Source organism: Pongo abelii, chromosome 19 (assembly GCF_028885655.2).
Source record: "Pongo abelii isolate AG06213 chromosome 19, NHGRI_mPonAbe1-v2.0_pri, whole genome shotgun sequence".
Taxonomy (NCBI): domain Eukaryota; kingdom Metazoa; phylum Chordata; class Mammalia; order Primates; family Hominidae; genus Pongo; species Pongo abelii.
This window is the reverse complement of record NC_072004.2, coordinates 41634134-41661845: the sequence shown is the minus strand read 5'-3', so window position 1 is coordinate 41661845 and position 27712 is coordinate 41634134. Positions and strand designations below refer to the sequence as shown.

General features: G+C 54.9%; 2 protein-coding genes and 1 pseudogene across 4 annotated transcripts; all 3 read left to right on the top strand.

The window, feature by feature from the left end:
- The first annotated feature begins 2852 nt into the window (after positions 1-2852).
- LOC100939790 (ubiquitin carboxyl-terminal hydrolase 6-like) lies at positions 2853-8464 on the top strand. Of its 3 annotated transcripts, none has more exons than XM_054535608.2 (5): positions 2853-2976; positions 4415-4481; positions 4644-4726; positions 6015-6054; positions 7526-8464. In XM_054535608.2, exons 2-5 carry the CDS (start codon positions 4467-4469, stop codon positions 7676-7678), a joined length of 291 nt encoding a protein of 96 aa, XP_054391583.2. In that variant the 5' UTR covers positions 2853-2976; positions 4415-4466; the 3' UTR covers positions 7679-8464. The 3 variants fall into 3 exon arrangements, 2 of the variants coding, with proteins under 2 accessions (XP_054391583.2, XP_054391582.2); XM_054535607.2 differs by having other exon boundaries at positions 4415-4487; positions 7526-8463; XR_008515056.2 differs by lacking the exon at positions 6015-6054 and having other exon boundaries at positions 4415-4487; positions 7526-8463.
- Positions 8465-8858: 394 nt separating this feature from the next.
- LOC112128518 (putative TBC1 domain family member 29) lies at positions 8859-10094 on the top strand. The gene is made up of 4 exons (XM_063719053.1): positions 8859-8888; positions 8963-9122; positions 9597-9645; positions 9923-10094. The coding sequence occupies exons 1-4, from the start codon at positions 8859-8861 to the stop codon at positions 10092-10094; spliced, it is 411 nt and encodes a 136-aa protein (XP_063575123.1).
- A 556-nt stretch (positions 10095-10650) lies between these two features.
- On the top strand, positions 10651-27711 carry LOC100435087 (nitric oxide synthase, inducible-like; annotated as a pseudogene).
- Position 27712: the final 1 nt, after the last annotated feature.

The following is a 27712-nucleotide window of genomic DNA, read 5'->3' as shown; positions in this document are numbered from 1 at the left end:
GCTGAGACCACAGCAGAGGACACCTGAAAAGGCCCTGGTCTGCCCCAGGGTGGGAGTAGGGGTGAATTTGGGGGTGGGGGTAGTGATGACAGCAGCCACCGCAAACCAGTCCCTGGGCTGCTTCCTGCCCTGCACTCTGCCAGGCAAGGCCTCTTCTCCCACCCCTCTCCCACCACCTCCACCCCTAGGCTGCCCCAGACCCAGGCCCCAGAAATCTCCCTGGATCCAGGAACTAAGGGCAACCACTGGGCTCTGCTGCCATAGGGATGAGTCAGCTGCCCCCTCTGGGTGCTGACCAACCTTGGCTCTTATTTATGCCCCACCCCAAACCAGCCACACACCACCCCCACCAGCATAACCACCTCCTCCTGACTTTAACCCTGACAGCGCTGCTTCTTGGTAAACTTCCCCCTTCCACCACGGTCCAGGTAAGCCCAAAGGCCAGCGCCCTCCACCCACCCTTCCTGGGCGCCACTCTACTGTCTGTTTGCCCAGATGTCTTAACCTGGCTTTAACAAGATGGAACAGACAACAGGGATGAGCCCCCAGCCTCTCCCAGGAAGATTTGGCAACATGCTCTCCATTTAGAAGCAGCGGCAGTGACGGGGCCTAAGGATGACCCCAGGCTTGTCACCCAAGGAGTAAGAAGGGCAAGGAGCCAGGTTTCCTGCCCTTAACCTGGGAGGACATGGCCAGAGCTCCACAAGGCCCTGCGTGGGGCTGGCAGGAGAGCAGATCCACTCTCCTCTTGAGGAAGCAGACACCGCCCCCAGGAAGCAGCAGATGGGGGTGCACTGACAGAGCCCCCGAGTGCTATAGAGCAGGGTCAGGAGATCTGCACACATCCTCAGCCGCAGGGGAGCTGCAAGACAGGCTGAGACCCTGATAGGTTTGGCTCTGTGTCCCCACTCAAATCTCATCTTAAATTGTAATCCTCCGGTGTCAAGGGAGGAACCTGGTGGGAGGGGATTGGATTTGGGGACAGTTCCCCCCCCCCGTGCTGTTCCCCTGATAGTGAGTGAGTTCTCAGGAGAGCTGATGGTTTTAAAGAGTGGCACTTCCTTGTTCTCCACTCACTCCCTCCTGTTGCCTTGTGAAGAAGGTGCCTCCTTCCCCTTCGCCTTCTGCCATGATTGTAAGTTTCCTGAACTGCGAGTCAATTAAACCTCTTTCCTTTATAAATTACCCAGTCTCAGGTATTTCTTTATAGCAGTGTGAAAACAAACTAATACAGACCCCTTCCCTGAGATGCCTTCTCCTTAGGCCACCAGCTGCCCCCATGCTCCTCCTCTGCCCCCTGGTCTTTATTTCCCCTCATTAGGCCCAAGTGATCCACAGGGCCAGCCCCAGCCCCATCCTACTGCAGGCCTGTGTGGCTGCTGGAGAGGCTGGGCTCCTTTCCTCACCCCGAGGCTGCCTGATATGCTCTCTGGATCCTGGAGGAAACTGACCCCCTATCCTCATACTAGTGCAACTTCTTCCAAGACTCAAAGCTGGACAACATGAGCTGGTCTTTTTTCTTGTCTCCACTTGCTAGGGTTGTCACTGGGACAGTCCTAGAGTTGCTGGGGGGAGAATGGATGAATGGATAGATGAATGGACACTAGTCCAGGGAGGATGTCCCTGTCTGTCCTGAACTGGGCCCTTCCTCCGATGAGAAGCCTTCCTGAGTGAGTTTATACAGTCATCCCTTGGTATCCATGGAGGATTAGTTCTAGGGTCCCTGGGGATGCCAAAATCCATGGATGCTCAAGTCTCTGATATAACATGGCTTAGTATTTACATATAACCTATGCACATCCTCTTGATACATTAGACCATCTCTAGATTAGTTATGATACATAATACAATGCAGATGCTATATAAATGGTTGTGATACTGTATTGTTTAGGGAATTATGACAGGAAAAAAGTCTACACATGTTCAGTATAGACAACCATCCAATTTCAGTTCTGAATATTTTCCATCTGCTGTTGGCTGAATCCACAGATGCAGAACTCCCAGATACGAGGGCCAAGTGTGCTTTGAGAGTAGGGTGGGTGAGGTTGCTAATGAGTACAGGGGAGCAGGTGTCAATCAGGAGGGCCCTGCATTGGGGCATCAGGACACCCTGTTTCAGGACTTGAGCCTCCTGATTTGGATGGCACAGGCAGGCTCAGCCAAGGTCAAAGCCCTCCCCTTGAATGTTCTTTTTATCCCAAGCTCTTTCTGGCTCCTAGAATTTGGCATCACCTAGGCCTTGGGTGGAAGGACAGATGAGCTAGATTTTCGATAACATGTCTAGAAGAGTGAGCCTCTACTGTGTGCCAGGCACTTTCCCCACAGGATCCCCTAGCTGGAATAACCAAGGATCATGGAGAGAAATACCCAATTAAAATATCAGAAATAAAAAAAGAGATACCATTAGAGATACTAAAAAGACCATTAGAGATAGTAAAAAGATCATTAGGTAATAGTATTAGCATTTTTATTCTGAGATTCAACAGCAGCAGTCACTTCCCTCCATCCCTATGTGTATCCCAGGACCACCCTGGGCGGGGAGGGCTGAGGTCAGGGAGCACCCATGGATGCTCTGATGCTGGCCCTGGGCCCCGGGGGTGACAGTGGCAAGGAACTGGGTGCACACATGAGTGGGGCAGCCAGGCCTGGCCAGATAAGCAACACATGCGTGCACAGATGTGTTTACCCACATACACGTGTGCACACACATGCGGAAACACATTGCAGGCAGGCATGTTGCTGCCTCAGGCAGTGGAAGATGCTGACTCTGGGCCCTGCTGACCCAGGCAAGTCCCCATTGTGATGCCTGCCATGACCTCAGAATGTCACTGATGCTTAGCACCCGTCCGCTCTCCATCCTGCCTCCGTGTTCTACAGCAGCTACACACACACGGTGGTATCTGTGAGAAGCTCTGTGGACTCAAAGGTTTTCTCCCTGAAAGGCATAGCCCAGGCCCGCTGATTCATCAGAATCAGGTGAGTGTGACCTGCTCTCTTCCCTCCATGCTGGCTTGGTGACAGTGGCTACATTGTGGGCAATGCTAGCTTCTGGGCAGCTGCCGAGGAAGGTCACCCCTGAGCACTCACCGGGTACCCACTCTATGCTGCCCATGTAGACAATTGTCTCTTTCATCCTCATGGGGGCTCCTGAATGTACCCATTCGACAGGTGTGACATCTGGGCTCAGAGAAGCAGTAACCAGCCCAGGAATCCAGGCATGACGCTGGGTTTTGCTCTCAGCCCTGCCCTGTGCTGGGCTGGACTTAAGGCCTGAACCTGGTGGCCTCCTTGCCCTAGATCCCAAATTTGTCCAGGGTTTCCGATCCTGAAGGGGCAGAGCCTGGCCCTGGCAGAGACACTGGGATGGATCCACTGTGGGTGGGGTGGAGGGGAGGGCCCTCCGAACACATCTGTGCCCTAAGCTGAGTCTTGATGGTCCCTGTGGGACCCACTGGACACACATGGTCCCTTGTCTGGGAGTAGCATGGGGAGCCTTCTGCCTTTGGGCAGCTGTGGAAAATGAAGGAGCCCTGGAGAGCTGGCTGGAGCGAGACTATCTTCCATCCTGTTCAAACAGGTCCAGGAACTGGGGTTCTCCCCAGGTATTTCTTTCTCTGTCTGATCCTCTCAAGGCCTTGCCCTCCTTTTGCCCCAAGTGTTCCCAGGAGGGACAGTCCATCTAGGTGTTCTCCAGGACCAAAGACCCACTGTTCTTCCTCAGTGACCCAGGAAAATGAAGCCCCTTCCTGTATGGACAGCTCAGAATGGTGGAGTCCACCATCCCTCCCTGAGAGATGTGGTTTCCATGAGCACAGGGGCTGCTTTGGAGACAGTAGATTATTTTCATCCCAAAAATCAAACACTCTCCTGCTCAACTGGCATTGTTCCTAAAGTGGCTTCACTGTTCAGACTGAAGGGCCACGGCAGTCCAAGTGATGAGTGGAGTAGAACTGAACAGTCAGGAGAGGTCTTGTTCCCCACAGGAAGCTGAGCATCTCTGTGGTCCCGAGCATCCCAGGAGGCCAACTGTACAGAGACCTCTGGTCCCTGTCCCCAGTCTGCCTCCACATCCCTGGAATAGCCCATCATGGGCCCTTCACCCTTGGCAGGTGGACACCATTGAAACTGCCAGGGCAGGTGTGTGCCCATTTCATGGCATTTGGGGACAACGGGATTCTCTGTCCAGGTCCCACTGTCCTCAAGTCCTTAGGAAGATGCACACCCATGCTTGAGGCTTTAGACTCCAGAGACCTGTGCAGGTGTGGGCCACTGGGTCTGGCCCCTTTTCACCTGGGTGCAGTGGTGGAATGGGTGTTACGCAGCCAGGCAGCATCTGGGAACCAGGCAGGAGAAGTTCAGGTGTTCTCTGAAGCTCTCAGGTACAGTGTAACCTTTAGACAATTTTGTCTCACAGGATGGACATGGTAGAGGATGCAGATACTTTGCAGGAGTGAGGGGACATCATTATGCAGCATGAGAAGGTAGAGGTCAGTCTGCTCCCTGGGGGGAGGCCTCCTCCAGAGCACCCTGGTGAAAGGGTCCTGGGCTCCCTAGGAGCACAGGGCAGGGATGGGTGGCCAATACACAAAGGCCCTTGCACCCTTTACCTTGGACCCCTCACCAAGGCTCCCTCTGAGTTACAGGGACACCGAGCTGGTCTGCCAGAGGACATGGGGCCTGTGCCTGTTGGAATCTATGGCAACATTGATCGCTTTGGGATTCTGCAGTGAGTCCTCTGTGCTTCCCTCAGCCCCTAAAGCACCTATCTCTGCTCAGGGATGGGTTTGCTTTTACAAAGACCTTTCTGACACAGGACATGTCTCCCTAGGTCGAGCCAACCTCCTTTCCAGGATCAGAACTCCTCCCTGGCTCCCCTGCAGGTCCAGCCCGAGGTTGTTGTTAGGCCAGTGGTGCAGGGCCCATCTAGGGAGTGCGTGGGAATGGAGAGGGGTCTAGGTCAGGGCCCTGGGCTCTCAGCAATTCTGTCTCCAAGTTAGCACTAGAGGAGGGGGGCAGCCTGAGGGTCTGGCCCTGTTCACTTGGAGACAACCCCAGTGAGATCCAAGCGTTGTGGCCACAGGGTGAGGGAATGCCTGACCCAGCCTCGGGGTTGTTGTCCAGCAGGTCTCTGAGGGCCCACCTGCCCCTGTTCTCCCCCATTTCCCTAGAGCTACAGCCCTTACTGTCCCCATGGTGAAGGGGGAAAGGCATGGGGACCGTAGGGGCTGTGGTCTTAGGGGAATGGAGGAGAAGATGGGCAGGGCCGTATTCTGGGCATCTCACGGAGAGCCAGGGAGGCAGCAGAGCTTGTGGCTAATGACCTTGGGTCTGGTGCTGGGAAGGGATCTGGGGCCAGGTAAGAGGAGCCCAGCCCAGAGCCCATCCCTCAGGGATCACAGGATGGAGAGACAGAGGATCCCAGGGTAGGTAGGATGGGAGGGAGCTTATGAGCCATGCCATTTCTGAAATGCAGTGTGTGTGGCTTGGGTGCAGGGAGAGGCAGGTGGACCCTGGGAAGTCAGATGCTGTAAGGGCCTTGGGACTCTCAAGTGGGATGGGCCCCTGGTGCAGCCAGGGTATACCAGGCAGGTCTCAGACCAGACCCCCTAGACTGGTCACTCCCTGAGGGATTACTGTCAGGGCCTGGTCACCCACAGTGGGTAGCCCCCATCCTATCCACATCCTATCCTAGGGCTGACGTTTCTCAGCTCCAGCAGAAAGCACCACCTCCAGTCCAAGAGGGGCAGACCCATTGTGCAACCTGACCACCCCCCACACCAGGGGCCCCAGTAACCCCTGCCAGGCTGGCTGTTTACTCCCTCTTCTCCCAGGTCCTGGCCCCTCCTGGGAGTCAGCCCCATGGGAAGGCCCTTGTCCTCCCTTCCCTGTGCCTTCTCCTGGGCTGAGCCCTGAGCTGGATGGGACAGAGCCAGTCCTTTCTGGGGGTTGACTCCCTGACCCGGACAACTCCAGACCCTCTGCAAGTCCTCAGCTCTGCCTGGGTTCCCTTACAGTGAGACGGAGCTGCCCCTTATCACTACCTGGGAGGCGAAGGTAAGAGCCTGATCCATCGGGGGCTGGTCCCGGGACAGGGGGACTCAGTGGGTGGTTGATGAGGGAGAGGTGGGTGGTTGATGAGGCAGAGGAGGCAGCAGGTCTGGGCAGTGGCAGGTGAGGGCAACACGCTGTCACTGGGAGGGGCAGCTGTTCCTGCTGGACCTGACCCCAGGTTGTTTTATCACTGGCAGTTTGATGAAATTCCAAAGTGAGAACCACAGTCATGGTATGGGGGTGGCTGCCCACTTGTGTTAGGACCCCACCTAGAGGCTGGGACCTGACCTACGACTGGTGTGTCTGTGGCCTGAGGATGGCATGTCCCGGGGTCCCAAGGCAAGCCCACTGGTGCTTATTTGCTCAAAGGCCCTCAGCCCTTAGGGTCTGCCCTTCCCTGGCTCCTTCCAGCTGGGTCCCACCAAGGCTTCAGAGCCCAAGACCCAGCATCCAAGGGCCACTCCAGGAAGCCTGGCAGCTCCGCTAACTCCAACATTCCTCATTTGAAAGCAAATGCGGCAGGAGATGAGATGAAAGAGCAAGTGGATGGAAATGCTGGGAGAATGGGAGACATATCAGAACAGCAAAAAAGTAATGTGTGGAGGGAGAGGCCCCCGGAACCACTCTGCAGAGACAGGGGACAGGCACCTATGGCTGTGGCCTGGCACCGTCAGCCTCTCAGAGGACGAATGGCACACTGTCCTCACCCAGAGGACCACAGGCCTGGTTGCCAGCTTTGCTGCCCATTCATGCAAGCATCACCTTGCTGGGAGGGAAACTGAATCTAGGGCTGGGGCCCCCTGGAGCTCAGAATAGGGATGCCTCCTGGTGACCCAAAAGAAGGAAAAGGTCCAGATCAGTGTTCAGGACTCAGTGCCCACACACTCTTTCAATCCTGGGAAGGAAGACCCTGTACCAGCTTGACCTCACCTCTACTGAGGAATCATGGGGCCAAAACCAAAGATTTCCAGAATCCTCGGGCTCTGGTCCTCACTGGGATTGCCCTGTGGCCTGTGACACCAGATTGTTTTCTGCCCACAGCTGATTGAGCGAGTGTATAAAGGCATTCCCATGAACATCCAGGGCCAACTGTGGTCAATCCTCCTGAACATTCAGGAAAACAAGGCAAAAATTCCCAGAAAATACCAGGCATGCTCAGCCAGAGCACAACAAACAGGCCAGGCCATGTCAGGGGCCCAGGTCTCCAGCTAGAGGGAACATCAAGCCCAGGCTTTGGGGGTGGGGGGGTGGTCAGATGCACATCCTGGGCACAGACGGTGACATGGTCACCACAGACGAACTCAGCTCTCATGACCCTCTCCGGCTTCAGAAACAAGCCAAAAAGCAGCTTTCTGCAGAAGGACATCTTTCTTCTTTCCTTCCTTCCAGAAGGGCTGACTGTGGGCTGACTGCCATTTGGGGCAGTCTTCCATCTATTCTGATTCTGCTTCCTCCTCTTGGCCCTGCCCTACAGGTCATGAAGGAGAAGGACAAGAAGTCCTCTGGACACATCCACCAGATCGACCTGGACATGAGCCAGACATTAAGGAACCACCTGTTCTTCAGGGACCGATATGGAGTCAAGAAAGCCTATGGGAGCCACAGGGTTCCAGTGGAGATGGGGTGAACCAGAGGGATGGGGACTTCCCTGGAGCAGAAGCCAGGGTCACCCAGGAGGGATGACAGAGCTGCCAAGAGCTCTCCTGTACCAGGGAGCAGCTGGTACCATGGACCGAGCACCTCCCAGGTTCCAAGCCCTGGGCTAGACTGGAACATGTGGGGCCAGAACCCAGGAGGATCCTGAGGAGACAGACAGCAGCAAAGAAAATCATGCACAATGGTGAAAAGTGCTCTCCCTGACCCACAGGGACCCATGGTAGGACCCACGGGAGGGCAGCAGGATGGAGGGCCCATGAGCTTCCCCAGGCAACACTGACAGCACCAAAAGCTGGGGGAGCTTGGGGTCCTGGAAACTCTCATCCAGGTCTGCTGGGAACATCACATGGCACAGCCACTTTGGCAGCCAGTTGCGTAGTGGCTCACAAAGTTCAATGGACTTGAACCACATGTCCCCAAAGCATCACTGATATTGAACCCACTGATTTGAAAACTGGTGTCCACATGAAACCTGCATGCCATGTTCACTGCTTGATTCATTGACACTCACACATGGAGGCTACGGGAATGACCTTCAACACGGGAACGCAGAGAGGAAGGGTGGTCCTGCCTTCAAATGGCAGAAGATTCAGTGAGAAAAGGGAATGATCTAGTGATGCCCACATGAACGTGGGTGGATCCTAGATGCGTTTTGCTAAGGGAAAGAAGCCAGGCCCAATAAGCTACCACAATAGGATTCCCATTCCTAGGCCACTCTGGAAAAGGCCAAACCATAGGGACTGAGAACTGGTCTGGGTGGCCAGATGCTGACGGATCAGGGAGAGGCTGGCTGCATAGGGGCCACCCTGGAGACTTGGAGGATGAAGGAGTCACTCCAGGAGGGGCTGGAGCGGTGGCCAGGAGATTCTGCACATTGGTTTAGAACCCTCCTTGCCCTGCAGTGCCCTGCGTCCCCAGCCCAGGGTTTTGGCTCGCCCCTAGCCCACACGAGGCCCAGGAGGGCCCCTGCAGGCCACACAAGCAAGACCCTCTGCCCAAGAGGGGTCATCCCAGGGCAGAGGCTGGGGCTCAGGCCCAGCCTCATGGGCAGACTGGGCCAGGACCCAACTTGGGAGGGCTCAGGGAAGCCTCAAGCCCTGGGCAAGCCCCTGTCTCCAGAAGCCACATCCCCACTGAAATGAGTGCCCCCCATGAGGAGCTGCAAGACCTTGTCTGACCCAGTGTCCTGGAGGGGTCAGGTGACCCTCATGGGGAAGGTCACTGACTCTGGAGACTGAAGCCCCAATGGGTGCAGCTCGAGCCACCAACCCCAGCCTGGAAGGGCCAGGTCCTCCCATGCCTGCTGTCCCCACAGATATCTCTTGGGCTAACCCTGCACCTGTGGGACATGTATTTGCTGAAAGGGGAACAGGTGCTGATGCCGATAACAAACATTGCCTTTAAGATTCAGAGGAGTAAGTCCACGTGTGGCCAGTGGGGCCTGGGGAGCGCTGGGGTCAGACCCTGACTGGCCCAAGGGCAGCTTCCTCACACTGTTCTCATGATCTTCTGTTCTGGCCCAGAAGGAGGTCTGTCCAGGTGGGCTGGGCAGGGCACAATGACACCAAGCCCATCCCCCACGTGACCCAGATGAAAGTCAGGAGTGTAGTGAGCACTTTTTTGCCCAGGCTAACCCCCAGCCACAGCCTTCTGTGCATATCTGGACCCCTGGAGTGGCCATGAAAGGATCCAGCATCGCCCAGTGGGAGACTGAAGTGGCCATGGGGTGTGGGCTCTGACCTCTCCCAGGGAACTCTCCTGGCCTGATGCCCACCCTGTCCCTAGAGCACCTCATGAAGATGTCCAGGTCTGGCCTGTGGGCACATTTTCGAGACCAGTTATTTCATACCTGAGCCATGGACAATGATCCTGTTCTGAAACACCTTCGGGCCTCTATGAAGAAACTAACAAGGAAGCATGGGAACCTGCCACCCCCAGGTGGGCTCCAGTACCAGGTCCCCTCCTGAATCACCCTCTGGGGCAGTCAATACTGGGGGAGTGCCCAGGACCCCCAATCCTACTATCTGGGTCTTCCTCTTCACCTTTCTTTCTCCTCTTCCTCCTGGACTCTAAGAAAGTACAGGAGGCCCACCATCCCTCAAGGCAGGTGCTCAGTGCGTGTGTATGGAACATACTGTGCAGGAGGGGGATGTGGGCAAGAGCCTACAACAAGCCCCCTCCCACTTTCCATGGTGGCCCGCTCTCCCCCTCACAGGGCCCTCAAGGGCACTGGAGGAGCCAGACCCATTTGTGGGAGCCCCCACCCCTCCCTGAGAGCACCCACAGCCTCAGAGAGCAGCAGAGTCCCCTCACTCCGGCAGATCCCTCTAAGGGTGCCAGGACGACAAGCCTTGAGCCAGGGAGACAAGGGAATCAGGTGTCCCTGACCCCCACAGCATTCAGGGAGAGGGCACAGGAGGGACCCCGGGCCCAGAGCCAGAGCCAAGAGTTCAGCCAGGCGTGGGAAAGGTCAGTCCTGGCATGGACTGAGCAGCCCAGGAGGGCAGAGGGTGACCCACATCTGGGTCCAGTCACCCACTGCGGAGGCAGGTCCCCATGTGAGGTGGCAAGGGGGCTGGGTGACAACCAAGGCCCCTCCCACCTGAGTTCTGACAGGGGGCTGTATCCCAGGCCCAACAGCCCTGGATAAGGGTGTGTGGCAGGAAGCCTTCAGCCTCTCTGAACCCTGGGGGGCAGTCCCAGGAGCCGCCTGCCATGCCCTGACATCTTCCCCACCCCAGGCAGCACACACCCCTCCCTCTGGGATCAGCAGACTACAGGCGTGTCCTCAGTGTCAGACCACGGGGGCCACACAGAGACTCCGAGGACTTCAGAGACCCAGGCAGGTGAACTCAGGCCTCAATATACATCAGCTGCTCTAGCTGAATTTTGTTCAAACTCAGTGAACATCTGCTCTACAGGGTGTGTGTGAAAGGGGCAAGAATGAGTAAGCTGCAGATAAAGAAGACAGGACACAGGGGGTCTGTCTAAGCTCTATCCCCTGCCTTCAGCACTGATGAAGCAAATCCAATACTTAGGGAATGGTGGCCACATGCTAGGCCAGCCCCGGGCTCTGAGGATCTGACAGTGAGTGACGCAGAACCAGGCCTTGCCCTTGGGGAGCTCTCCAGCATACACCTCCTTCTCCCCTCCCAGCACCCTGCAAAGCAGGCATCAATGCCATTGCTAATGCACAGAGGAGGAACCTGACTGATAGACAGGTCGATGGGTTTTCCAGGGTTGCACGGCTTCTGGGAGACGGTTATGACCCCGAGGACAGGGCACAGGCCAGTGTAATGCCACGATGGGATGAGCTGTGGTCTGTGCTGCATAGAGGCCTAGGCTAAGGTGGGACTGACGGATGACCAGGTCAGCCAGGTCACTGAAAACACTCTTGGGTCCTCACCTGCCAGCTCCCAGGAGTCCGGAACTCCCAGGAGAGTGGTGGCAGGTGCCCCATCCTCAGCTGGGTGGGCCTGGATAGAAAAGCAAGGCGAGGGCACATTTCCCCGGCCCAGCTCATTCCAATTTCGTGGAAATATTTCCACACACACAAAATTGCAAATAGCAATGGATGTGATGAGAGGAGTTTGGACATAGGATAGGCAGTATTTTAGAGGCAGAGCATCCAGGGCTTCCTGATGGGTTACCTTCAGGGCTTGAGCATGGAAGGAGAACCGAGGATGATGTGTTCAAATCTGTTCACTCACCTCTTCCGTGCCACACCTGTGCCGGGCACTGGAAGAGACAGATGAGCACAGAAGCCCTGGCCTGGGGGAGCTGTGGGAGGAAGCCCAGAGCATCTACTGGGAGCTGAGGACTGATGTCCACCTGGGTACCATCCAGGTTCTCTGCATGGACAAGTACAGGCTAGAAGAGCTGCCTGGAGGAGGTACAGCTGTTGCTGGTGGAGACCAGCACATTTGGGAATGGAGACTGCCCCAGCAACGGAGAGGTGGGTGGCCTGAGGTCTGGCTGGTCTAGGGGGTGGTAGGGTGTGGGAGGACCCAGGAAAGGGTCTGGGGAATGCAGCAGGTCCTACAGAGGGCATTTGGGAGTCAGTGTGCAGGCCATCTGGGTCACTCAGGTCATTTGCCGGCCTCCATAATAATTATTGCCATATGGGAGTGCCACCTTTCCTATGATATATTTAATATATTTCTGTGAATGGCCTACCTGTTTGTATTTATAAATTCATGTTTAAAGGAAACTTGCATCACTCTCACAAATGGAAAGCAGCAAAACATAAATTCAATGAAAACCAAATGAAGTTAATGAATTTTAGCTAGATACTATTCCCTGGCCAAGGCCTGCTCTTTCTTTGTTTTTTAAAAAGAGTACTAGGCAATGAGAGAGGTATTAAAGGTCTATTAGCACCAACTCGAGACTGTCTCTCCAGTGCTCAAAAGAATGAAAATGTAATTGAAGGGGAATAACTAAAAAATAAATTATGGAAAAGGGAGTAAATAGTCACCATGGGATTTGACGCTAGTTCTGCTGGGTCACATACCTCCTGGAATCATCTTGGCTTCCTGGAAAGCCAGCCTTATTGCAGAGACTGTAAGACCAATTGTTGTTGCTTCTACCAGGTTCCAAACAAGAAGACAGAATCACGGCCTATTAGGAGGCCCTCCAGAGATGCCCAGGGCTGGATGGGAGGGGGCCAGGCTGTTCTGGGTCTCCCACCAAGGGACAGGGCCCACACGAGTTGCTACAGTTTAGCTGGAGTGAGAGACAAGCTAAAATTCTCACCTGACAACCAGGTCCTTGCCCAGGTGGCCCCATATGTAAACCAACTCCCATTGTGGGCCAGGAGCCATCTCCTGCCAGCTATGGCCAGTTTTCCAGAGGAATGGAAAAAGCAGTGTTTTTTTTCATCCTGGCCTGAGAACTCTGTCGTTCCCTCTCTTTCTAGAAACTGAAGAAATCCCTCTTCATGCTGAAAGAGCTCACCAACAAATTCAGATAAACCTTTTTCCCTCCTCCTGCACCTTCTGACCTTGCCCTGAGGACCCAATGTCTGGCTCAGGGGATGCAACTGGGTGCGCATACGGGGTCTTCTCAGAGCTGACCAGGCACAGAGGGACCCTGGGCCAGAGGTTTGCCCTTGGAGTGTGTCACGGGTAAAGCCACAGAAACCAAGTCCCTCTCACAGGTCTGCAGGCCAAGCATGGGTTGGTCATGGGAGTTGGTGACAAGGCTCAGGGGTTGGGAGGACTAGAAGGGGCTGCAGATCCATGCTCCAGCTGGATGGGGAGAGTCTGGGGCTGGCCCTCCAGGCTGTTGGTGCTGGGTGCTGGGTGCCAGGTGCTGCTTGCATGGGACATGAGTCTGTGTGTTTCCTCGGGCAGGTATGTCATGTTTGGCTTCAGCTCCAGCAAGTACCCTCAGTTCTGTGCCTTTGCTCATGACCTCACCCAGAAGCTGTCCCACCTGGGGGCCTCTCAGCTCACCCCGATGGGGGAAGAGGATGAGCTCAGTGGGCAGAGGATGCCTTCTGCAGCTGGGCCATGCAAACCTTCAAGGTCGGTTCCCAGCCAGAGCTGCTCCACAGCAGGGACATGACAGGGTGCATTCATGCCTAGGACATCTGTGCTGGGCGTCCCAGGTGCCATGACCTCTGCCCCTGGTCCTATAGATGTGGTCCCAGGCATGAGTCAGGGCCACAGGCCTGAGGGCTTAGGTCACTGCTGCTCTCCCTCAGCCCCCTAGAAAAGCTCCACACTGTGCACAAAACTCTGGGGGAAAAGGTGGCACAGATACCCCCCTGCCCTTAGGGAGCTTCTAGTTTAAGGTCTTTCCCCTACTGACTACCTAGGTCACCTCTTAACTACTGTGTCTGTTTCAGTCTCGCAGCCATAGAGAGCCTGGGGATAGGCACCACACAGTGGCGGATCCACTTTGGATCCACTCAGTATCTCCATAGCTCTTTACTGCTATGGTTGGCCCCAGTTATTTAGGGAACTCATCACTCATGCAGAGCGTCACTCAGTGGTGGTGCTTAGGAGCATCAGCTTGCACTGGGGCAGGCTTGGTTCCAAAGCCCGGGCCTCCTCCATGTGGTTCCACAATAGGAAAAGGGAACAATCAGACCTCTCCCAGTGTGGGCATGAGGATACAACAAGATCATGTCAATATTGGCATTCATAATGGCCAGACACAGTGGCGCATGCCTGTCATCCCAGCAATTTGTGAGGCTGAGGTGGGCAGATCGCGTGAGCTCCAGAATTTGAAACCAGCCTGGGCAACATGGCAAAACCAGCCTCTACTGAAAATACAAAAAATTGGCTGAGCTTAGTGGTGCACATCTGTAGTCTCAGCTACTTGGGAGGCTGAGGTGGGAGGATTGCTTGAACCCAGGGAGGCTGAGGCTTCAGTGAGCTATGATGACACCACTGTACTCCAGCCTGAGTGATTGAGCAATACCCTGTCTCAAAACAAAAACAAAGGCAAAACAACATTCAAAATAGTAGCAATAGCTACTATGTGCCAAGCCCAGACACCTCTTTGAGTCCTTGCTGCCACCCTATCAGCTAAGTGTGCTTAGAAGTTACGTGAAGCATATGGCTTAGTGTTTGGCCCATGGTAAGGGCCTAAAAAGTGGTAGCCCCAGTGGTGGGGATGCTGCTGCTGCTGACCATTAACCCCCATCTGCTCCACCTTCTTCCAGGCAGCCTGTGAAACGTTTGATGTGTGAGGCAAACAGCACATTCAGATCCCCAAGCTCTACACCTCCAGTGTGACCTGGGACCCGCACCACTTTAGGCTTGTGCAGGACTCACAGCCTTTGGACCTCAGCTAAGGGACCTGCTTCTCTGCAGCACACGGGGCTTATTTGTGTTGGGGTCTGAGCCCTGAGCCCATGGTCAAGGAGACCCCCAAGTCCTTCTGAACAGAGACAGCTGGCCTAGGGGCCTCCCTCTCACTGCATGCAAGACCCTGTTAGGGTACAAGACTCAAGGTGCTGAGGGAGGCTGTTTCAGGAGGGAGCCCCAGGAGAGTGGTGGAGAGAGAAGGGGACAGCATCCGCCGAGGGCCCACTGAGTGCTGGGCACTCTCCAGGGCTCCTAGCCCACATGGGCTAAGTGAGCCTGGACACTCCTCCTGGGAGAAAGGCACAGATGGAGAAATTGCAGTTCAGGGAGGTGAAGCAAGCTGCTAGCCTGTGGCCACGTTGGGATCTGAGCGCCAACATTCTAGCCACAAAGGCAGCCAAGGGTCATGAAGAAGGCATCACAGAGGCGATTCCAGGCTGTAGTGGTGAACTCTCCACTCTGCACCCCCGGGTTTTGTGCTCTGTGCCCTGATTAAATAGTCCTGAGGGTTTCTACATGTTTAAGATATCCCCAATGTCAATGATGCTCTCCTGTGGATCCCAAGCTATGGAGATGTCCTGGGACTTTCCATTTTAGGTTCCTAAATTGAATTTCCCAACACCTAGAAGCAACCCAGCTGCCCTGTATGAGACCAAGGACCTTTATTTGTGATTCAGAAACAGTGGAATAAAAGGAAAGGAAAGAAAACCCCAACAGCCACCTCAGCAGGATGCCCCAAGGATAGTGTCCTGGTGTCACTGACTCAGACATGTGGGGGCTTCTGCCACCCATGCTCAAGAGCCACTTTGCCGTTTCACCATCTCTGTGTCCTCCACAGCCCTCAGCGGCATGCAAGCGAAGAACGTGTTCACCATGAGGCTCAAATCTCGGCAGAATCTACAGAGTCCAACATCCAGGTAGGGGAAAGTGCAGGGCTTCTCGGGTGATGCTCTACTGATTTTATTTTAACGAACGAAAGACCAGAAGAAGTCAGTCTTTGAAGGGAGAGGAGAGGAGCATCTGCTGGCATTAGCAGCCATGCCATCGGTAGGACCGGCTCACCTGGTAACCTGCGGCCACCTGTGCTTTTACATCTACTCTTGGTTAACCACGGGCCACTTTTCCAGCTTGGACTGTAAGCATCTGTTCCACTTCCTCTCCTTCCTCATTGAACTCTTTCACTAAAAGGAGAGTGCAAGAGAGACTTAAACTGTTTGACTCATTCTTAAGAACTTTCAGGAAAAGTGTTGGGAGGGAAGGAAATTTCCCAGCTCTGGGAAACAAGCCTTGTGGATTATCTGCAGGTTTCATTGATCTGTGCTGTCCTCCCCACATGCATTAGGAAAATTGGCCTTGGTTCTAATAACAGCGTTTGTCCTGGTGACAAGGAAAGGTTTCTTCTGATGTCCATTATCTCCAAGAGGGATGCTTTCTCCAGGCAGAGGCTGTGGCCAAGTGCTCAGGGGGCTCAGAGAGCTGCTGGGAAGGGGTGAGCCCCTCTCCTCCCCAGAGGGAAGCTCCTGGGGCCCTCTCAAGCACCCCTGGCTGTGGGGATGCTTCCCAAGCTCAGAGTGGCAGCCCATGCTTGTGGAACCAGCCAGGAAAGTGAAAGGAGGGCACATTCCCTGGGGAATCTTGCCTGCCCATCGGGGAGCCCTGGAGGAAATCCTGCAACATCACCTGAGGCTTCTTTTTTTATTTTTATGTTTTGAGATGGAGTCTCACTCAGTTGCCTAGGCTGGAGTGCAGTGGCATGATCTCGGCTCACTGCAACCTCTGCCTCCCAGGCTCAAGCCATTCTCCTGCCTCAGCCTCCCGAGTAGCTGGGATTAGAGGTGCCTGCCACCACGCCCAGCTAATTTTTGTATTTTTAGTAGAGAAGGGCTTTCACCATGTTGGCCAGTCTGGTTTTGAACTCCTGACCTCAGGTGATCCACCCACCTTGGCCTCCCAAAGTGCTAGGATTACAGGCATGAGCCATGGTGCCTGGCCCACCTGAGGCTTCTATTTCCTTTCCCAGCCACACCACCATCCTGGTGGAATTCTCTTGTGAGGAGGGCCAAGGCCTGAACTACCTGCCGGGGGAACACCTTGGGGTTTGCCCAGGCAATCAGCTGGCCCTGGTCCAAGGCATGCTGGAGCAAGTGGTGGATGGCCCCACACCCCACCAGATAGGGCACCTGGGGGCTCTGGATGAGAGCAGTGAGCCCTGGGCCGGGGAGCCAGTGCTGCCTGGCATCCTCCGGCCACCCCATCTGGCTGAGGGGCTGGCTGAGCCTGGGCCTGCAAGTGACTGTCATCCCTGTCCTTCCTGCTGAGAGGGTGGGCTGCCAAAATCTTATGTGAAAGCAGCTGTGGAAACAGCCCCAGCCATAGGCATGGCTCCCTGGCCTTAGTTTCCCCAGTGATAACGACACCGCCAGTGTATCCCCCTCAATGCAGTGGCCAAAGTCAGAAAGTGGGATCAGCTGGGCGTGGTGGTTCACACCTGTATTCCCAGTATTTTGGGAAGCCAAAACAAGTGGATCACTTGAGGTCAAGAGTTCAAGACCAGCCTGGCCAACATGGTGAAACCCCATCTTTACTAAAAATACAAAATAAATTAGTTGGGCATGGTGGTGCACACCTGTAATCCCAGCCCCTCGGGAGGCTGAGGCACGAGAATCGCTTGAAGCCGGGGGGAGGAGGTTGCAATGAGCTGAGATTGCTCCACTGCATTCCAGCCTGGGTGACAAAGACGCCATCTCAAAAAAGAAAAAAAAAAAAAGTGGGATCAGAGAGGCAGAGCCTGGTAGTGTCCCCCACCATCTAGGAGAAAGTGAGGATGAGGAGACAGATGTCCTTATGACTGCAGGGTGATGGATGTGGTTCATCAGGATGCTGGTCCAGAGGAAATAACTTCATACTCATATTTTTACCTAATATTTAGGGAGCATGTTTACCAGGCACAACACCAACTTTTTTTGTTGTTGTTGTTGGACACAGTCTTGCACTGTCGCCTAGGCTGCAGTGCAGTGACATGATCTTGGCTCACTGCAACCTCTGCCTCCCAGGTTCAAGTGATTCTCCTGCCTCAGCCTCCCAAGTAGCTGGGATTACAGGTGCCCACCACCACGCCCAGCTAGTTTTTGTATTATTAGTAGAGACGGGGTTTCCTGTGTTAGCCAGGCTGGTCTTGAATGCCTGACCTCGTGATCCACCCGCCTCAGCCTCCCAAAGTGCTGGGATTACAGGTGTGAGCCACCACACCTGGCCACAGCACCAACTATATGTGCACAATTTCATTCAGCGCTCATGCCAACCCAGCAAGAGAGGTTGTGGTATCAGATCTGTTTCACAGGGAGGGAACCCAAGGCCCAGAGGCTTTAGTCACCTCGGAAGTGGGGAGCCAGGGTTTGAACCCGTGTCTTCCGGCCCCAGGGTCTGTGCTGTGACTGCCCTGCATGCTGCCCCCTGGGACTTCCCTTTGGGCTCATCTTCTGCTCACCCAGCACCTCTTGGTACAGCACCCAAGGGACTGCAGTCATGGGCTTTTCTCTAAGTGAACAACTGGCCTGTGAGGTATCCATTAGTCTTTGGTGGATTTAGTCATTGTGAGTCTGTAGATCACTGGTGAGTGTCTTGCTAAAGTTCAGGTCTGGGCCAGAGAAGGACATGGTTAGTTCATCAGGACCACGCCAACTTAGTGCCCCTTGGGGGGCTGGTGATCAGCCTTCCCTGGCAGTCCTTTCTCTGTGTGCCACCTTCTTCCTGCCTTTCGCTCTTAGAGCCAGGTCTTTGGAGCCTCCTTTCCCCTGCAGCTGGAGAATAGGGGGTGTCTGTCCTGGGGGCCTCGCTACCTACTGAGAATCCCAAATGGGGCCTCTTTTCTATCTTGACACCTTCCTTCCCCATCCGGGCAGCTACTGGGTCAGTGGCAAGAGGCTGCCCCCTGCTCACTCAACCAGGCCCTCACCTACTTCCTGGACATCACCACCCTCCCAACCCAGCTGCTGCTCCAAAAGCTGGCCCAGGTCGCTGCAGAAGCGACTGAGAGACAGAGGCTGGAGGCCTTGTGTCAGGTGAAGATCAGGGCTGGTGGGCAGTGGGGATATGTGGGGGGTCCCAGCATGTGGGGAGCCAGAGCCCAGACCTGGTCTTTAACTCCTGAGAGAGATCCACACCAGGTTCCCAAAGTGAGACTTGTCAAAGGCTGGTGGGAAGCCAGGCACCATCCACAGTCCCATGTCACTCAACACAACTATGTTGAGTAAACTGAGTTTTTCCAAGTGTCTGCAGGATGCAAACAAAGTGCATTGCCTTGAACATTAGCTAGAAAGGGGAGCTGTCCTTATCCATCTTTGCTTTCCCCAAAACTGGAATTAAACTTTTCACTTAAGATGTATTGGGGGATGGATGGTGTGGATGAATGCATACATGGGCATAATGGGCAGAGCAACAGATGGAGAGGTGAATTAATAAGTTAATGAGAGAATGCATTAACTCACCTGCAACTGTCTGGTTCCAAGTCTGCAAAAGGCACTGGTTATCATTATTATTGTCATCATTATAGCTAATTATCTCGATCCCAACTACCTCCACCACCATTATTTTGTGGCTGCAATGTACTAACTTGGCACATGCTTTCTCATTTAATTCCCAAAACATCCCCACAAGGCAGGCAATACTATCCTTGTTTCACAAAGGTTAAGTAATTGGGATGAGATTCCACAGCTAGTGAGGACACCCAGCCAAGATTTAAACCCAGGTCTGATTGGTTCCAAGCCTTGCCCCAAATTAAATTGCAACAAAAATTTGACCCCTGCCCACGAGTTGCTGACAGTGGAGGTCACATAAGTTAGATAAATGTACCGGACTGAGTTCCTCCAGGACAGGAACTATTTCTTCTCAAGCTTGGTAGTCTCAGCACCTGGACAGTGCCTGGCACATGGGCTTGTTTGTTGAGTGAGTGAATGAATGAATGAATACTGGGTTGTGAAAGCCTTTTCCCCCAAAGTGGGGCAGGTGCCCTGAGTCGCTCACATCACCCTCCACTTAACCCCAGAGTACAGCAAGTGGAAGTTCACCAACAGCCTCACATTCCTGGAGGTGCTGGAGGAGTTTCTGTTCCTGCAGGTGTCTGCTGGCTTCCTGCTCTCCCAGCTCCCCATTCCAAAGCCCAGGTTCTACTCCATCAGCTCCTCCCGGGATCACAAGCCCATGGAGATCCACCTGACTGTGGCCGTGCTCATGTACCACACCCGAGGTGAGCCCAGGGAGGAGGATCTGGAGCAGCCATGCTCCGCCCCTTATTGGGCAACTGTTCATCAACTCGGCCTCAGCTCCCTCATCAGTTCAAGGAGGGAGGGAACACCCACCAACCAGAGTTGTTAACCGTAATAGGAGGCGTGTGGGAGACATCTCTAGGAATCAGACACTAAACCAAGCCTTCTGTATGTATATGATCAGTTACATTGTGGGGTAGGCCCTGTGTGCATTTTACAGGTGGCACAGAAAGTCACACTGTTAGTAAGTGGAGAGCAGAGATTCGGACCTGGTTAGTCTAACTGCTGAGTCCAAGTCCTCCACCACTCCACTGTCCCACTACTCTTGGGACAATTTAATGAGATCAGACGTGGAGAACACCCAATGCTTGGTGGGAGGCCAGTGGTTCTTGGTCTTCCTGGTCGTGCAGCCTGAACGCAGGGGAGATTCTGCATTGATTGTTCATTCACTTACTGAGCTCATTCAGTGATGGTTTATTTCACACCTCCACGTGCCCGGCACTGGGGTGGGTGTGGAAATACAGCAGACATCAGCCTTGCCCTCAGGGAGCATCTAGAGGCAGCAGTGGAGAGATAGACATAGAAATAATTAGATGATTCTCACTGTGCTGAAGCCAAGAAGGAAAGGTCAGGGTCACTGAGGGAAGGGAAGTGGGCCGGGGTGGCAGGGGGCGGGGTGATGCTGCCATAGAGCGGGAGGCCAACATCTCGTCCAGGTGGTTTCAGCTCCACCACTGGCCGCTGGCCCCTGCCCTGCCCTCTGTAACTGAGCGTTGCCTGGGTGGGCAAAGCTGGGAGCTGCCCACACTTCTGAGTCCTCTGTCCTCTAGGAAGCACAAACACAGTTTCTAAAAACTGGCCAGAGACTCTGTTTGCCCTGCTAGAGAACACCCACCCAGACCAGGAGAGGAGAGGCCTACATGTCTTGTGAGAGCAAAACGTAATCCCGAGGAAAACCAGGGGGACCTCTGCAGTTGGTTGGAGGCCTCCTTCAAGTGCTGGGCCATTGTAAGGGGAACAGAACCCAGAGAAACCTCCTGGGTTTCTACAAGCCCGGGAGGGGCCGCTGAGGAGGAAAGCGAGGTGCCAGAGCAGGCTGAAATGCGCGGAGCTCATCCACCACCCCGGGTTGCTACCAGCAAGGGCCATGCTCATGAGCACACACAGCAGTAGCCACCCTGAGGGGTCACTTCATGCTGCTGTCAGTGGAGCTCAGTGGTGAGCTGGGAGTGTTCCTGGAGAAACTCTTTGGAAGGATCACTGGAGTAGGAGTCAGGGAACCTGAGCTGTCCACCTGATTCCACCGTGACCCGAGTGACCTTGTCCAAGTCACTTTTCCACTCCGAACTCAGTTTCTGCTTGGGCAGATGGAACAACTTGCAGCCTCTCTAAGTCCCTTTCAACTTTCCTCAGCTCTGGGCTCATAGAGGGTGAATCTCAGAACCAGAACAAACAGCTGCTCATTGAGTCCTGAGAGTGCCTGAGTGGGGGCATCCAAGGAGACCGTGGTGTGGGCGGGGCAGCTGGTACAGTTTGCGCATGGGCAGTGGGGGACGTTGGTCACTTTGTGTTATCGTTGCAGATGGCCAGGGTCCCCTGCACCACGGCGTCTGCAGCACATAGCTCAACAACTGAAGCCTCAAAACCCAGTGTCTTTCTTTGTGCGGAAGTAAGCACCCCTTCCACTCTGTCCCCTGTGGGGCCGCCGACCCCTGGGGGTTCCGGGAGGAAAGGGAGGGATCTGGGGTTTAGGTGCCGCTCGGGGGCCCCGTGGCCCATAAAGAAGACACTGGGGTCACACTGGTGTGCCTGTCTCTAGCAGGGACAGCGATGACAGCAGTGCTGGAGGGGCCCAGAGTCCAGTGAGCTTGGCCTTTTTTCAGAAGGACCTGGGGGAGGTGCTGGTGGCTGGACAGAAGCGAAGCAGCCTGCAGGACGTGGGAAATCAAACAGGAGCTTCTTGTCCTCTCCACCCCCTCACGACCGCCTCCCACAGGCCCAGCTCCTCAGCCATCCTGTGTGTGCGTGGGCCTGGGGTGTCTGAGGACTGGCCCCCTCTTCTCCTGTCCTCTTCAGTGCCAGCGGCTTCCACCTCCCCGAGGACCCCTCCCATCCTTGCATCCTTGTCAGGCCTGGCACAGGTATCGCTCCCTTCCACAGTTTCTGGCAGGAGCGGCTCCATGACTCCCAGCGCAAGGGTAAGGCTGGAGGCTTCCCAGGTGGGAGGGGCACTAGGGGCAGCGCCTGCCTAGAAGCAGAACCGCAGCCCCACAAACGGTTCCTGGACCTCTCTGGAGGGAAGGCCTCCCAAGTTTGCCTCCCTGTGCGGGCCTCTGTGGGTTAGAATGGCCGCTTTCACGTCTCCGGCACCGGAGCCGGGGCTCCCTCTCCTGGTAGTGGGGGCAATGGGAAAGTCCCTGCTTTTGACCTCCGATGGGCTGAGGGAATCCTGCATCTGCATTTTCAGTTGTGTGGCTATGGATGAGTGATCGGAATGCTCTGGGCTTCACTTCCCTCATCTGTAAAGTGGGGATAATGCTATTAACTAGCTAGGATACTTGTGGGAGTTAAGTGAGAATTCCAGTCGGGCTTGGAGCCGTTGCGCCCTCTGGTGGTCAACTTGGTAACAACAGCCCGGGACTTCTGGCAGTAGTGCTGGAAGGCCGCAGGACCCTGGTCTTCTGGTGCCGCCGCCCAGATGAGGACCGCCACCTACCGGGAGGAAATGCTGGAGATAACCCGGAAGCAGGTGCTGCATGCGGTGCACACGCCTATTCCCGCCTGCCTGGCAAGCTAAGGTAAATGCAGCCTAAAAGCTGGTGAAGCATTACACACACAGGCTTCAGTATGAGCCCTGGGTCCCCACGGGCCCGTCGCCTCCCTGAGCCTTCAGCTCTTGAGCTCTAAAATGCAGGTAGTTCACAACCATCAGAGTGATGCTACGAAGAGTGTTACGCCCTCTCATACAGCATAAGCGACAGGCCCGGAGAGGTTCAGGACTACCTAGATCACACATGGGTTAAGCCCAGAGCTCAGCCTGCTGAAGGTCCCCAGCAGGCCCCCTGGGACATGCGACTGCCCAGGGAGAGGTGATCCAGGCTGGCTATGCTCAAGCCCAGCAAGACTGGAGGGCGGCCGACGCTTCCACCACGGCCCTCAGACGGGCTCTGCTGCCCCCAGGGCCGCGTTGTCTCCTGAGCCGGAGGTGTCAGAACAGACTCTCGGTCCTCACACATTTGTCCCATCAGGGCACCTCTCGGGTCCAGTGCTCTGTGCCCAGTGCTGGGGCCACTGGGCATCCTGTGTGGAGCAGGAGCAGAGAGTCCCCGACTGACTCCTGGACCTTCTAACTGGGAAGCCCAGGATCCGTACCCTGCAGGGACCTGATGGACAGTCTGCATTGAGAGGCTACATTTTCCGGAGTATAGACAGAGCCCTAGGCAGGGGGACTGGCTTCATTGATGCTTCTTTGAGGCATGGCAAATTCAGAGACAGTCTGGGGTCCCCACTGGATGGTCAACCCCTGGAGGGCAGGACTGTGTCCAGCATTTATCTCTCTAATCCCAGTCGAGCCACAGGGGCATCTGTGCACCTCATCCTAAGCCTGGCCCCATGCAAGGTCCTGGCTGGGAGGGGACTCACTCCTCACCCCTTAGTGCCCTCTCCCCACCTCCCTGAGGCCAGCAGGCCTGCCTGCAAGCCTTGTCCCCAGCAGCTGGGGACTGAACCCACCACTTCCTCTGGTTTCAGGTCTATGTTCAGAACATCCTGCGGCAGCAGCTGGCCGGCGAGGTGCTCTGTGTGCTCCACGAGGAGCCGGGCCACCTCTATGTTTGCGGGGATGTGCGCATGGCCTGGGATGTGGCCCGCACACTGAAGCAGCTGGTGGCTGCCAAGCTGAAGTTGAATGAGGAGCAGGTCAAGGACTATTTATTTCAGCTCAAGGTATAATAGTGGGTGTGTGGGCTGAAGGTGCCGGCCAAGGCCACAGGCCTTTGGAGCCAGGACTAGGGGTGGCAGGTAGACCCAGGCGAGTCAGGCCCAGAAAAGTTCTGGGCCCCAAGAGAATCTTAGCAGTGGCCGAGATCTCAGCTGGGTGGGCTGTCAGAAGGCCCTACTGCACATCCTGGACTGGTTGGCAGCTTTGAGAAGTCGGGTGAAAGTGTTCCATTTTTCCATCTGTGGAATGGGGGCAGGAGAGTCTCCCTGGCCTCTCCCCAAACCCCCCTTTCAGAAAGTATCTGTGTGGCCAAAGCAAGGCTGTGAACACAGGGGAGAGCAAGGCTGCCCCGGTCAGCCTCGTGTGAACCTCACACTTCTTATTTACACCCAGGCTGGTGTCTGCTCACCCTCATCCCCCCAGCAGGAAGGGCTTGCATTTTATTGATGATGATAGTAGTGATATTTATCAAGGGCTTTCACTGGGCATACTGCTTGCCAAGGATTCTGCTGTGACATTTTGTTCAGTGCTGCCGAGGATTTTATGAGGGAGGCACCCCATTTTGCAGAGGGAAGGGGGCCTACGGGGACCACAGCAGTGAATATGAAAGCCTAGAGTTCAGTCTGCCTCTCTCTGGTACCAAACCCTGTGATTGTCACTTCCATACTCTCTGTAAGACACATTCATACGTTCAACCGAACATTTATTGAGCACCTACTATGTGCTAGGGGTAGAGCAGTAAATGAATCAGGCAAAAATTCTTTACATTCCACTGGGGCTGACAAACCCAAACAAGGAAGAGGTGTAGTGCTTCAGAGAAAAATAGCAGGAAACAGCCCAGGGAATGCTGGGGAGTGTAATTTTAAATAGGGTGGCCAGGGAAGGCAGAGCTGGAAGGCGGCATCTGAGAATAAACCTGAGATGGTGAGGAGGATCCCTGTGGACACTGAAGGAAACACTCTGGGCTGTTCTGGAGGGGCAGCAGGTACAAAGGCCCCGGGGGTGGGAGTTAAGCTGGTGTGTTTGAAGAACAGTGAGGAGATGACAGGCATTTCCCCAAATGTGTTGAATGGGTCGGTAGGTACTTGGCATCAAAAAGTTTCCAAGGTTGAATAGCCTGAGACATGCTTAGTTAAGCCAAGGCAAACATTTTGCTTTACTGCAAGACTTCTGGGAGACTTCAATGTGCTGCTATGCATCGGGACCCTTCAAGGCTGGGAGGAAAGAAATGACGTAGCATTTCCCAAACGCATTTATCTCAGAGCTCACACTTCCTGGAGCATCTTGGGTGGGGGATGAGCACTGAGCAGGAAATGGGAATGCCAAGTAAAGCTTTGGAGATGGTTAGCGGGCCCACACCAGATCAGGTGCTGAGGGCCGTTAGAGTCTAAACCAGATTCAAGCACAGTGTTAGTTTGACAGTTGGGAAGACAGATGGCTCATGGAGGTCCATGCGATAGGGAAGCTGGGCAGCCTCAGGGGCTCATGCCAGCCTGGACTTGACACTTTGGTCTCTGTTTCCACCTAAAAGAGCCAGAAGTGCTATCATGAAAATATCTTTGGTGCTGTATTTCCCTACAAGCGGACAAGGCGGCAGTGCAGCCCAGGAGCCTGGAGATGTCAGCGCTCTGATGGCCCATAGGAGGGGTTAAAGCTGCCGGCACAGAACTTAACCATGGAGCCAGCTCTGCATTATCAGAGGTCACAGGGCCTGGGGAGATGGAGGAAAGTGATATCCCCCAGCCTCACATCTTATTTTTTCACTTCGTTCCCCATCAAGCCCTTTACTTGACCTCCTCCCAAGTAGCACCCTGGATTGATTGGAGCCTCCTCTCTCAAGCTGGGGCCTTCCTGGTCCCTTGGAGACGAAATCTTCAATGCCAGACCTGGCAAATGGGTGAAAGATGGAACCCGCGCTGAGTGCACCACTTCAAGTGACCACCAGGAGGTGCTGTCGCACCACTGCGTATTTAACTGCCTTGTGTACAGTTATTTATGCATCTGTTTAAAAAACTAACACCTTAGTCTGTTCCCAACAGCCACTTGGGTCTTCCCTGTATGATTCCTTGATGGAGATATTTACATGAATTGAATTTTACTTTAATCACACTGTATGTGTGTTGGGGGGGTGCGGTTGGAGGCTGTTTTGTAGGGAATGTGGCCCTCAGTTATACAGAGTGGGGAGCTGGTGGGTGTCGCAGCCTGGACAGATCCCCCACAGAGGGACACCCCAGGTAGGCCATGGCTTCTCTGAAATGGCTGCCAGGTGTGACAGCAGCAGATGGAGCTTCGTGCTGGTCCAAAGACCTGTGGTAGGGCAGGGGGAGCAGGCCTGCCTCCCACACAAAGGATCTGACATGGGGTCTGGCGAGGGTGGGATTCTCTCATGAAGCCAGCACTTCCGGGAAGGCCTTGAGCTTCTTCTTAGACACTGTCTTAGAAAGCGTTTTGCTCTGGGGCCACCTGTCCCATGTGAGTTTGTCTCATATGGATGTGGCCGCTGGGAAGGCAACATGTCGAGGCAAGTGTGGGCCACAGCATCCTCGTCCGAGGGATTAGGGACCCTCCTGGGTTTGGAGCTGGCCAAGGAAGGCTTCTTAAGAGACTGAGCCCCATTTCCTTCTCCTGGTCAGAACCAAGGAAGGAGCTCAGCGGGGACACTGGGGTCCTGGCAACACACGGCTCCCAGCTTGGGTTTGGCGTCTGCCTCCTGGCCGCCCTGGCCGACTTCGCCCCTCTCTCTCCCCTCCCTCTTCTAGCAGCAGAGTCTCAGGTGGCAGGAGAAGGTGCAGTGCCAACCTCAGGCTCCAGAAAATCTCTGTGCCCTGTGCAACAGCCGTGCATCTCAGCAACAAGGCCAGGAGTCTGCTCCCAGACCAGGACTTCTCAGGTTTGTTTTTTGTTGTTGTTGTTGTTGTTTTGTTTTGTTTTTAATTTTGAGACGGAATTTCACTCTTGTCACCCAGGCTGGAGTGCAATGGCGCGTTATTGACTCAGTGCAACATCTGCCTCCTGGGTTCAAGCGATTCTCCCCCCTCAGCCTCCCGAGTAGCTGGGATTACAGGTGCCCGCCACCACGCTTGTCTAATTTTTTTTATTATGATTATTTTTAGTAGAGACGGGGTTTTGTCATGTTAGCCAGGCTGGTTGCAAACTCTGGACTTCAGGTGATCTGCCTGCCTTAGCCTCCCAAAGTGCTGGGATTACAGGCGTGAGCCACCGTGCCTGGCCGGCTTCTCAGCTTTAATGTGTGTGTCTCACCTGGGGTGTTGTGAAAACGAAGGCTCTGATCTCTCAGGTAGGTGTGTGTGTCGCGGGGCTGGGGGGCAGTGCGCGGGATGCCGCGTTTCCAACAAGCTCCCAGTTGCTTCTGGTGCCACCGGCTGCGAATACTACACTGGGGCCTGAGGAACTGGGTTCTTGCTGGGCCAAGCAGGATGTGTTGGCATCACGTGGACGCGGAGCTGGGCTGTCGGGCGGTGGCCCAGTGGCTGGCAGAACCCCACACATGGACACTGAGCCACTTTTCCTATGCAAGCCCTAACCCCTAATGCCGGGGAGACCCACAATGGAACACACACCCAGATGGTGCTTCGGGTCAGCTTCTCCTGACCCCCCCTCCCCAAGCCACCTCCTCCCACTGGGACACCAGGTCTGAGGAGCCAGCTCTGACCCTGCTGTGGCCCTCACAGGCTCTGCCCCAGCCCCTCTCCCATCTCGGAGGCATGGGGCTGTTTCTTGGTGTCCCCCATTACCACCCTTCCTGTGTCCGAGACTCCTGCCCAAAAGGCTAGAGCCCCAGCCCGCTTTCTCCAACACCCTCGTGGGATTTGCAAGAGATCCTCTGGGAGGAGGTGTGAGGTCAGGACCCCCTGCCCAAAGGGAGTCCATGCTTTCCCATCCCACTCCTCTCGGCAGCACCCCCGCCCAATTCCACAGACTCCAAAATGTCTCCAAATGAATTAAAGAAGCCATGGTCAACCCAC

Bases quoted from the DNA above. Each gene is read 5' to 3' on its own strand.
- LOC100939790 (XM_054535607.2), top strand. From the start codon at position 4,467: ATGCAGCATGAGAAGGTAGAG. The intron at 4,727-6,014 runs GTGAGTCCTCTG...GTTCCCTTACAG, and splicing joins GATCGCTTTGGGATTCTGCA to TGAGACGGAGCTGCCCCTTA. The intron at 6,055-7,525 runs GTAAGAGCCTGA...CCTGCCCTACAG, and splicing joins TCACTACCTGGGAGGCGAAG to GTCATGAAGGAGAAGGACAA.
- LOC112128518 (XM_063719053.1), top strand. From the start codon at position 8,859: ATGAGGAGCTGCAAGACCTTGTCTGACCCA. The intron at 8,889-8,962 runs GTGTCCTGGAGG...CAATGGGTGCAG, and splicing joins GCAAGACCTTGTCTGACCCA to CTCGAGCCACCAACCCCAGC. The intron at 9,123-9,596 runs GTAAGTCCACGT...AAACACCTTCGG, and splicing joins TGCCTTTAAGATTCAGAGGA to GCCTCTATGAAGAAACTAAC.